Here is a 12,701-nt window from a genome sequence, read left to right on the forward strand (position 1 = left end):
AGTCCAGGAAGTACAGTAGAGTCCCATGCAGGATAAGCCCAAGGAGGAACACACCAAGACACATATTAATCAAACTGACAAAAATTAAAGACAATGAAAAATTATTAAAAGCAACAAGGGAAAAGCAACAAATAACATACAAGGGAACTCCCATAAGGTTATCAGCTGATTTTTCAGCAGAAACTCTGCAGGCCACAAGGGAGTGGCACTATATATATATATATATATATTTTTTTTTTTTTTTTTTTGCGGTACGCCAGCCTCCCACTGCTGTGGCTTCTCCTGCCGTGGAGTACAGGCTCTGGACACACAGGCCCAGCAGCCATGGCTCACAGGCCCAGCCGCTCCGCGGCACGTGGGATCCTCCCAGACCACGGCACGAACCCGTGTCCCCTGCATCGGCAGGCGGACTCCCAACCACTGCGCCACCAGGGAAGCCCAGGAGTGGCACTATATATTTAAAGTGATGAAAGGGAGAAACCTACAACCAAGAATACTCTACCCAGCAGGGCTCTCATTTAGAGTCAACAGAGAAATCAATAGTTTTACAGACAAGCAAAAGCTAAGAGAATTCAGCACCACCAAACCAGCTTTACAACAAATACTAAAGGAACTTATCTAGGCAGAAAAGAAAAGGCCCCAACTAGAGACAAGAAAATTACGAATGGGAAAGCTCACCAGTAAAGGCAAATATAAGTAAAGGTAGGAAATCATCCACACACAAATATGATATCAGAACCAGCAGTTGCTGAGAAGAGGAGAGTACAAATTCAGGATATTAGAAATGTATTTGCAATTAAGAGACCAGCAACTTAAAACAATCTTGTATATATATAGACTGCGATATCAAAACCTCATAGTAACTGCAAACCAAAAGTCTACAAAAGAAATTGAAGATGACTAAACCCGTTGGAAAGATATACCATGTTCTTGGATTGGAAGAATCAATACTGTCAAAACAACTATACTACCCAAGGTAATCTACAGATTCATTGCAATCCCTGTCAAATAAATGCATTATCAAAATGCGTTTTTCACAGAACTAGAACGAAAACTTTTAAAATTTGTATGGAAACACAGAAGACCTCAAATAGCCAAAACAATCTTGAGAAAGAATAACAGAGCTAGCGGAATCATGCTCCCTGACTTCAGACTATACAACAAAGCCACAGTCATCAAAACAAGGTGGTACTGGCACAAAAACAGACATAGGTCAGTGGAACAGGATGGAGAGCCCAGAAATAAGCCCACACACATGTGGTCAATTAATCTATGACAACAGAGGCAAGAATATACAATGGAGAAAAGAAAGTCTCTTCAATAAGTGGTGCTGGGAAAACCGGACAGCTACATGTAAAAGAATGAAATTAGACCATTCTCTAACATCATATACAAAAATAAACTCAAAATGAATTAAAGACCAGATACTATAAACCTCTTAGAGGAAAACATAGGCAGAACACTCTTTGACATGAATTGCAGCAATGCCTTTTTGAATCTGTTTCCTAGAATAATGGAAATAAAAACAAACGTAAACAAATAGGACCTAATTAAACTTAAAAGCTTTTGCACAGCCAAGGAAACCATAAACTAAACAAAAAGACAACCCACAGAATGGGAGAAAATATTTGCAAACGAAGTGACTGGCAAGGGATTAATCTCCAAAATATACAAACAGGTTATGCAGATCTATATCCAAAAACCCAACAACCCAATAAAAAAAATGGACAGAAAATCTAAATAGACAAAGAAGACATACAGATGGCCAAAAAGCACATGAAAATATGCTCAACATGAGAAATGCCAATCAAAACCACAATGAGGTATCACCTCATACCAGTCAGAAAGGCCATCATCAAAAAGTCTATGAACAATAAATGCTGGGGAGGGTGTGGAGAAAAGGGGACAGGACCCTCCTACACTGTCGGTGGGAATGTAAATTGGTACAACCACTCTGGAGAACAGTATGGAGGTTCCTTAAAAAACTAAAAATAGAGTTATCATAATGACCCAGCAATCCCACTGCTGGGCATATATCCAGAGGAAACTAATTTGAAAAGATACATGCAGCCCAGTGTTCATAGCAGCACTATTTACAATAGCCAAGACATGGAAGCAACCTTAATCTCCATTGACAGCGGAATGGATAAAGAAGTCGTGGCATCTATATATATCCACTATATATAGTGGAATATTACTTAGCCATAAAAAAGAACAAAATAATACCATTTGTAGCAACATGGATGGACCTAGAGATTATCAGACTAAGTGAAATGAGTCAGACAAAGACAAATATCATATATCACTCATGTGGAATCTAATTTTTTAAAAATTTTTTTTAAAAAATGATACAAATGAACTTACTTACAAAACAGAAACAGACTCACAGATTTCAAAAAACAAACTTATGGTTACCAAAGGGGAAATGTGTTGGGGAGGGATAAATTAGGAGTTTGGGATTAACATATATACACTACTATATATAAAATAGATAACAACAAGGACCTACTGTATAGCACAGGGAATGCTACTCAATATTCTGTAATAACCTATATGGGAAAAGAATCTGAAAAAAAAGAATATATGTATAAATATATAAATGAATCACTTTGCTGTACACCTGAAACTGACACAACATTGTAAATCAACTATACTCCAATAAAGTTAAAAAAATAAAAAAGGAACAGTGAAGTCAAAAGGCTGCTCTAGCAGCACATATAGTGAAACCTTTGCATCTTCTGGAGAGACTTATTTCCTAGATTAACAGTACAGATGCTTGTAAGAAGCTACAGGGTAATGTTTTTTGGTTTTGTGGGGTTTTTTCAGAATTGAAATTACAGAACAAATTTAATGCTTGTAGCACTTGTGAAAGGGACCTTTTAAACCTGTGTTTTTCCTTTCTATTTGGAAGCTGCTCTCAGCTCTGAGTTCTATTATAGTGAATATGAGGGGAAGCCTTCATGACCCACCTGCACCAAGGCATACTTATACTACCAGTATTACCACTGTCAGTGTATAGAAGATGACCGTATCAGGATATAATTATTTCCCAAAAGGCATATATTCCTTGTTTAAAAAAAAATTAGCAAACCAAATTCAACAGCACATTAAAAGGATCATACACCATGATCAAGTGAGATTCATTCCTGGGATGCTTTAGCATATGCAGGTCAATAAATGTGATACACCACATTAACTGAAAGATAAAAATCATATGATCATCTCAATAAGTGTAGAAAGAACATTTGACAATATTAAACACTCATTCGTGGTAAAAAAAAAAAAAAAGTCTTAACAGATTAGGTATAAAATGAATGTACCTCAACATAATAAAGTCCATAGATAACAAGACCACAGCTAACATCATACTCAGTGGTGAGAGACTGGAAGCTTTTCTGCTAAGATCAGGAACAAGAAAAGAATGCTCACTCTCACCACTTTTATTCAGCATAGTACTAGAAGCCTTAGCCAGAGCAATCAGTCAAGAAAAATAAAGGCATTAGAATTGGAAAGGGTGAAATAAAATTGTCTCTGTGAATGACATTATTTTATATATAAAAAATCCTAAAGACTCCACCTAAAAACCGCTGGTCAACAAATACAGTAAAGTTGCAGGATACCAAAATCAGTATACAAAAATCAGTAATGTTTCTATATACTAGCAACAAATTATCTGAAAAATAAAACAATTGTATTTATAATAATATCAAAAACAATAAAATACTTGGAAATAAATTTATCTAAGGAGATAAAAGATCTGTACAGTGATAACTATAAGACATTGATAAAAGAAATTGAAGAAGACACAAATAGAAAGGTATTCAATGTTCATGGATTAGAAGAATTGATATTGTTAAAATGTCCAAAGCCATCTATAGATTCACTACAATCCCTATCAAGATTCCAATGGCATTTTTTACAGTAATAGAAAAAACAATCTGAAATTTGTATGGAACCACAAAAGACCACAAATAGCCAAAGTAATCCTAAGAAAGAAGAACAAAGCTGGAAGCATCTCATTTCCTAGTTTCAAACTATATTATACAAATATATAACTGTAGTAATCAAAACAGTATGGTCCTGGCCTTAAAAATAGACACATAGACCAATGGAATCAAATCAAGAACCCAGAAATAAATCCATGCATACGTATTTGATAAGGGAGCCAAGAATACTCTTTGGACAAAAGACAGTTTCTTCTATAAATGGTTGTGGGAAAATTTGATATTCACGTGCAAAAGACTGAAACTAGACCGTTACCTTACACCACACACAAATATTAATCCTAAATGGATTAGAGAAGTAAGACCAGAAACCATAAAATTCCTAGAATAAAATATAGGGGGAACATTCCCTGACATGTCTTGGCATACATCCTTTGTGGATATGACACCTGAAACACAAGCAGTGAAATAAACAAATGGGACCACATCAAACTAAAAAACCCTGCACAACCAAAGAAATAATTAACGTGATGAAAAGGCAACCTATGAAGTGGGAGAAAATATTTGTAAACCACACATCTGATAAGGAGCGAATATCCAAAATATTCAAGGGACTCACACAACTCAAGAGCAAAAAAAAAAAAAAAAAAAAAAATTAAAAATGGGCAAAGGACCTGAATATACGTTATTACAAAGAAGATATTTAAATGGCCAACAGCTACATCAAAAGGTGTTCAACATAACTAATCATTAGGGAAATGCAAGTCAAACCCACAGTGAGCTATATCCAAAAGAAGGGCTATTATCCAAAACACAGAAGTAACAAGTATTGATGAGGATGTGGAGAAAAAGGAACCCATGTGCACTGTTGGTGGGACTGTAAATTGGTGCAGCCAGTGCTCATTGAAGCATTATTTACATCAGCCAAGACATGGAAATAATGTTAAGTGTCCATCAGTGGGTGAATGGGTAAAGAAAATGTGATACATTATATATACATACAATGGAATGGTATTCAGCCATTAAAAAAAAAAAAAAAAAAAAGGAAACCCTGGCACTCGCAACAACATGGATGGACCTTGAGGGCTTTATGTTAAGTCAGACAGAGAAATACAGATTCTATGTAATCTTACATGTGTACTCTAAACAACCCCAAACACGCTGAAACAAAGATCAGATTGGCAGTTGCCAGAGGCAGGGTGTGGGGGAATTGGGGGAAGGTGGTCAGAAGGTTAAAACTTCCAGTACAAGATTTTGAAACTTACGTGAGGTGACAGATGTTAACTAAACTTACTGTGGTAGTCATTTCACAGCCTTTACATATGTCATGTCACTACACTGTATACCTTAAACTTATACAGTTATGTTAGTTATGGTTAAATGCTGTATTTCAATATATAATAGACATCCAAAATTTTCAAAGTTTAAAACTTAGAATTGAAAATTCATACAGCATTTTGTATTCCACTTAACTCAAGCACGTGTTTATACAGTACTTCTGAAATTCTTTCATTTTAGAATTATGAAGTTACTCTGTAGCCAGGCAGAATTATAAACGAAAATTTTATTGGGCTTCCCTGATGGCACAGTGGTTAAGAATCCGCCTGCCAATGCAGGGGACATGGGTTCGAGCCCTGGTCTGGGAAGATCCCACATGCTGTGGAGCAACTAAGCCTGTGCGCCACAACTACTGAGCCTGCGTGCCACAACTAGAAGCCACCGCAGTGAGAAGCCCGCACACTGCACAGCAACGAAGACCCAATGCAACCAAAAATAAATAAATTTAAAAAAAAATTTTATTGCAGAGGTTTAGCGGGTGTAATGTTTGGCGACATTATTGGCTTTGTTGCCCTAACTAATTGTTTTTGTATGTCTATAGCTTTCTGTGGTTTGAAGTGCCTGTGACTAACGATTCCCTTATGATGACGTATTTTGAAATTATAAGAACAGTATTGTAAGCTACTGGACAAGGTACACTCATTTCACAGTTGAAAAAAATTGACCCACATAAGCAAGGCAGTCTAGTGTGGTAGTTAAGAGCAGGGACTCTGGGGCCACCCTGCCTGGGTGTGAATCGTGACTCTGCCTGCAATGGGTTCTGTGTGAATCTAGGGCAGATTAATTTTTTGTTTATTTGTGCGTCTCTTTCCCTACCTGTTAAATGGGGATGAATATGTAGAATATCTCCTAGTGTGTTGGCAAGATGAAATGTTAACATATGTAAAATGCTTAAAGCCAAGCCTGGCACGTGATAGATGTATGTGCTTTTATCCTATATAATTCCTGCCGCTACAATGTATGGTTCATTAATGACATGTGTTGCATTAAAACTGTCTTGATTGCATCCCAAGTACTGTTCTTAAGAACAGCATTTTAGGGACTTAGCTGGTGGCGCAGTGGTTAAGAATCCACCTGCCAATTCAGGGGACACGGGTTCGAGCCCTGGTCCGGGAAGATCCCACATGCTGCGGAGCAACTAAGCCCATGCGCCACAACTACTGAGCCTGCGCTCTAAAGCCTGCAAGCCACAACTACCGAGCCCACATGCCGCAACTAGAGAAAGCCTGCGCACAGCAACGAAGACCCAATGCAGCCAAAAATTAAATTAAATTTAAAAAAAGTTTCTTAGAAAAAAACAAAAACAGCATTTGGGGGATGTTTGGATTCATTCCAAGGTATTGGATGCTTTAAAGGTACCCTTCCCCCCTCCCCCCACCATGGCTTAAAAGAAAAAGACTAAACTCCATAACTCCCTATCAGAATTAGATACTAAAATTCCCACTTACTCTTTACTTACAAGCCTGTTTATTGACCCAGCGGGGCCCGTTAGGTAATGCTCCCCTCCCTCTGCCTCCCTCCCCTCTGATATATAGGTCACAGGTTTACCGTCATCAGCATCGTCCCACTTGAGCTCTTTGAGGCTATTAGAGGTTCTTCACCCACACTATGAACTCTAAAAGTAATTCGGCATTTTTTAATTTGCAGATAATACAGCAGACACACCAAGTAGTAGAAACCGAGCAAAACAAAGAAATTGAGAAATGGAAAAGACTTGCACAGTTGAAGAATCGTGAGCTGGACAAGTTCCGCACGGAGTTAGACTCGATTTTGGATGTTCTCCGAGAGCTGCACCGGCAGGGGTTGGTCATGCCAGTTGCTTTGGCAGAAGAAGTGAAGGCACCAGAGCATTACTAGAAACTCGCATTTCATGTGCCCTCACAGAAAGGCCTGAAGATGGACGGTGGATGGGGTCTCTGTCAGAAGGATGCTTTTGAAAAAAGTGTTAACAGTATGTTGCCAGAACACAAAAGCAACATTTCAAAATAAATTACCCTTTACCGATTAGGAGGGAAAAAAAAGAGCAGCATTAATGGTGTATTTTACTGAAAATCATTAACCAGTCACATTTTAAATAATTTATGGACAAGTCCCTTTCTGTCAGGTGACTAGAACTAGTGAGATTTATTGCAAAAGGTCTCACTTTCGCGCTAGATATGCAAAGAAAACAAAGTTGCAAATACCTTGCCGTCATTGACTAAGTGTGTATTCTTAATTCCTGGCCAGAAGGACAGCTCCTCTTTCCCACAGAGACACAGAGGAATGTGAGCACAGGCTCGGACAGGCACTAGAGTAGTGGCGCTTCCGTGATCACTCTGAGAGTTGTAACTTCTGTACAAGTAGATGGGGAGTGAACTCTCGTGTTCTCCCAGATTTCCACTCCTACCTCTAGGTGCCTCATTTTGCACCTGATATAAAAGTGCAAAATATATTTCCCAAGTAATAGGGGAATTTGATTTATTCACTGTTTTAATCTTTCATGCTACATGTCTTAAATGTCAGTCCCTTTTTTGTAACTTTAAGGTTATAAACAGAATATAACATTTTTACTTCATTTAAAAAGTAAATATATGTTCACTAGAAAAAATTAAGAGCATGCATAAAGGTAGCCAGATTATTCTTTTGTTTTACAATTTCATTTCCAAAAGCAGATAGTGGGCATCCAAGATAACTGGTAAGTTAAAGCTGCAGCGACTTTGTTTTCACATGTTCTGGCCCAGTGCTGTCCAGTAGAAGGATCGTGCGAGCCACATGTGATTTTAAATTTTCTAGTAGCCACATTTAAAAAGATGAAGTTAATTTTGGTAATTTATGTAATATATCTAAAATAACAATATAAAAATTGGGTTCTTACATTCTTTATTTCATACTAAGTCCCCCAAATCTGGCAAGTTTTCCATTTATAGCACATCTCAGTTTGGACCAGCACATTCCAAGTGCTCAGTAACTACATGCCAGCAAGTGCAGTTCTAGAATAATCATTACAAAGTGAAATGCTTTATAAAGGACAGTTGAAATAAATCTTAGTGAAATTATAGGTAGCAAATGTGAAATGTGGAAATTAAAGGAATGCAATTTATGTCCAGAATTTTTAATGTCCTTTTCCTAAGAGGGTAGAACGCATTAATTATAGTTTGTTGTTTTTTATGTGAAAGAATTTTAAGTTATAAACTATTTTGTTATTATTTGAGTGTGCTTTTGTCGATTTTTTTATTTGCAAACCTGCTCATTTATAACTACACCCTGCCCCCGTTTGTTTTTTTTGACTATCCATGGGCCGTTCATTCTAAGCACAAACACAGCTGATTCTGAAACACAAGAAGTACAGACACTAGATTATCACTTACAGAGAAGGTGCATCCTACATTGATGAGGACTCCATATTCTGTTTTGGAATAAGCTGTGCACATGGCACAGCTTCAGTTTTACTTACAGAGTAAAGGTCCATACGTACTATCAGAACTATTAGTTACAACTAGAAACCTTGGGGACCATACCCCATCCCTTAGTTATTGCACTGAGGGTCTAGGATGAGAACACAGAAGGTGGGCACATTTAGGCTATCTTGAAAAGGAAAGCTTTTATGAAGATTCAGACTCCAGAAATTATCAGTCCTCTTCTACCACTTCCATCTCCCTCACAATGTCGTAGGACACCTGCACCCACAGGCCTTCCCTTCGGGAACCTGGTCAAGAGACATGGTTGCTGCTCTCACCGCTGCTTTTGTGCAGAGATTTCTGATTGGATCTATTGTGAGCCCACAGCGTTCCATAACTAGTATCTACCCATCAACCCTCAGAAATCCAGGCTTTAGTATTAGGGTCCCATTCTATATTAGAAAAATCCTAAATTTGTGACTAAATGCCAAGAAGATGGAAACATCTATTCCTCTTTCCCACTCATACTTCCTAAGGGCTCTAACTGGGTAGGTCTAATATCTGCAGGCATGTTATATAACAGGTAAGCTTACTTGGAATTGGACATTTTGTAGTTACATAACTATTCAATGGCCTCCTACTTTGAAGAGCCCCTTAGCAATGGTTGGAATAGTGAAGTTTGAAAGTTTTCTAATCCAAGTTGCGGATAATTCTACTTTAGTATTTGAACCTGTTAATTGTAGCCTTTTTCAGTTTCTATCGAAGAGTCTTTAATGAAAAGCACATGTATTCCTTCTCAGCACCTGTCCAGCTTGGTAAGGGATTAGTTCCTAGCATAAATTAACCTATTTCCTTCCCTCTAAACCAAAGTACGTCCAGTTTTCTCTCCAGGTTTGCTGAAAGCTTCCATCACCACTACTTAAATAGTGCAAACGGGGAAACATTTTTTCCCACCAACACCTACTCTCTAGGATTGTTGTAAGAAATCAGTTTGAAGGGCAGTATTAATCTCAGAGGAAAGGGGGAGAGGCACCAAGTTCCATTAGTAGAATAAAATGGGTTGTTAGTAAATTCAGTAACAAGAGACGAGACTTTGTGGAAAAGGGGACAAAAAACGGGGGGGGGGGTGCGATAATTGTACCAGGTGTGCATCCTTGGAGCACAAAAGCGAAGAGGCAGGAACACGGCAGGAGTCTGGTCCAGTGCAGCTAGTCTCAGTAAGCTTGGCCTGCTCTTGAACTCCTGGTGGCCTGCCAGTGGTCCCCACCTTAGGGTATTGATATTACAATGAGAAAGTCCTGATGCAGAGGACAGATCATAGAACTGTACGTGGTCTGTGTTAACTCCTTGGAGAAGGATCTAGAAGCTACTTGGGGGAAGGATCTGTGAGGCAGGCAAAAGTGAAGTCATTAGAGAAGGACTGTTGACAAAAGGGTTACATTGAGCCTGCTCATTGGAGAAGCCTGAGTGGAATGAAGCAGATTGGTTTTTTCTCCCACCGGATCCAGGCAGTGTCAGCGATCAAAGATATTTGCATGCCCATGTCTTACCTGTTTTGCTCATTATCAAGGCCACGTGCAAGGAACCCTAATGAGATCAGGCAGGTGCTCACTCCCCTGGCTTGGGGTCAGAGCCTCATAGCAGCCTAGTCCCTCATATATAGCAGGGGCTTAATAAATTTATCACCTTCTCTTGTCCTTTCACCTCCATCTGCATACAACCCTCTGCTCCCTCCAATCCCCAGAGATCACATCTACTCTCATACTCATGGTACAGCCACCACTACCAGCAGGGTAACATTGGGTCTGATCCCTACCTTTCATTTCTCCTGAGTGCCAGCCCCTGTTCCTAATTCCTGCCAGAATTACCCACTGTTCTCATAAAAGTCTGCATGTTTGAAAGCAGCTGCCCACTCCCCTGAGTTGCAGCATTCTCCAATGAGTTCCAAGCTCTAAGGCATTCTTGACCCTTTTCGTCAATCTGGGATGCTGTAACAAATTACCATAGATTGGGTGGCTTAGACAAGGAATTCTGGAGGCTGAGAAGTCTGAGATCAAGGTTATCTGGGTGGGGGTTTGCTTCCTGGCTGTCTCCTCATTGTATTCTCACATGGCAGAGAGGAGAGAGAAGCAAGATCTCTTGGGACCTTTATAAAGGCACTAATCCCATTCGGGAGGGCTCTACTCTCACAACCACATTGAAACCTAATTTCCTCCCAGAGGCCCCGCCTCTTAATACCATCACACTGGGGAATAGGTTTCAACAGATGAATTTTGAGGGGACACATTCAGTCCATACATTGAGTAACTTTTCCCAACATGGAGTCATCAAACCTGTAGCCAATTTCTTCAGAATAATGCTTATATCAATGTCCTTTTCCATTCCCATGTCCACCACCACTGAAGCCCTGTCACCATTTTACTCCTTATTTTTCTGGTAGAGGTTTAATTGATTCCTCTGCTCCAGTGTTCTCCTCACTCCAAATAGTCCGCCAAACAGCACTGCCAGCTCTGCTTGAGCATTTCCCCTTCCCACTTCACTCTGTTGTTTTTTAGGTGTAAATGTCCGAATCCTTACCCCGGCCTCCCTCTCCAGCAGACTTCTAATCTCTTACACAAATCCTCCCTATGTTACTAGTATTTGTACTACTGTAATAAACTTCCACAAACTTAATGGCTTAAACCAGCACAGATTTATCACCTTACAGTTCTGGAGGTCAGAGGTCCAACACAGTTCTCACCGGGCTAAAAGCAGGGTGCGTTCCTTCTGGAGGCTCTAGGAGAGAATGTTTCCTTGCCGTTTCCAGTTTCCAGAGCCCACCCGTATCCCTCGGCTTTTGCCCTCCGCTTCATCCTCACCGCCAGCAAGCTTGCATCTGAACGTTCTTCTGCGGTTACATCCCCTTCTGACTCTAAAAGCAGCTGGGAAGTGTTCTCTTTTAAGGACCCATGTGATTAGATTGGGCCCACCTGGATAATCCAGGCTACTCTTCCCATGGCCTCCTCTCAGGATCCTCTTTTCCCATCACACTCAGGTATTATGTTGATGTGACGCTCACCTTGGGTAATGTTTCCTCTTGTGAGCAATGTAAGGGTTGAGACACTTAAGAATGGCTTTTTTGTTTTTCTCCCTTAGCCTTTCCACATTCGTTACAGCTGGTGAGATTATATGACTTCTGTTTATTTGCAGCCGAACACTGATCTTCTTTTAAAGGATCACGTGTTTAAAAGGCTAATAGACAAGTTATTAGAAGGTATAAATCCTCTTAGATTTTTGTCCTAAAATATCTGTAGTCCCTTTTGCCATGTACAGGAACATTTTCACAGCTGGCCACCTTGGGGAGGAGGGAGGGGCATTATTTTGCCCACCATACTCCCCTCATTCACATCAATGTGCAGATCTTCTAACCGAGCCACCTATACTCCCACCTCTGCTCACTTCCTCCTCCTTTCCACGGGCCATCTCACTCCCACCACTTCCTTTGTTCACATCCATATCAGGATTTCATGATCAAATCTTCTCTAAATGGAACTTGTATCCTGCATCTAACGTCTGATCACTGTTCTCATTACATATGCACACAATCACACACACACATCCCCTACCCATCTCTTTATTTTCCTAGAATCTCCTAGAGGAATCAGTTCCATCATGATGATCATGATGATATTGACAATGATGGCAGGGGCCTCTCAAGGACTCTGATAAGGAGGGAATCATTTTAAGGCTGCCACAGAAACAGGCTTAACTGCTATAGTGTTTAATGGAATCAACTAAGAGTTCAGCATTTTTAAAAATGTTTATATCACTGTATTTAAGATTTTAATGTGAATTTTCTTTAGCCACTAACCAAGATTTTACCTTAGGACAAAACTCTAAGAGGATTTCTATCTTCCAACTAATTGTCTGCTAGCCTTTTAAACATGGGATCCTTTAAAAAATGATTAGTGCTGGGCGGCATATAAACAGGAGCCATGTGATCTCACCAGATGTAACGAATGTGGAAAGACCAAGGAAGAAAACAAAAAGCCATTCTTAAGTG

General features: G+C 39.5%; 1 protein-coding gene across 4 annotated transcripts in view; it reads left to right on the top strand.

Moving 5' to 3' along the window:
• Positions 1-8,467, top strand: part of CEP162 (centrosomal protein 162) — a 156,953-nt gene extending 148,486 nt beyond the window's left edge. For all 4 annotated transcript variants that reach the window (XM_049695336.1, XM_033428509.2, XM_004270068.4 and 1 more), the window contains one exon: positions 6,930-8,467. In XM_049695336.1, coding sequence (XP_049551293.1) covers positions 6,930-7,139 — 210 coding nt within the window. In that variant the 3' untranslated portion in view covers positions 7,140-8,467. The remainder of the gene's footprint in view (positions 1-6,929) is intronic.
• Positions 8,468-12,701: the final 4,234 nt, after the last annotated feature.

This window comes from Orcinus orca, chromosome 12, assembly GCF_937001465.1.
Source record: "Orcinus orca chromosome 12, mOrcOrc1.1, whole genome shotgun sequence".
Taxonomy (NCBI): Eukaryota; Metazoa; Chordata; class Mammalia; order Artiodactyla; family Delphinidae; genus Orcinus; species Orcinus orca.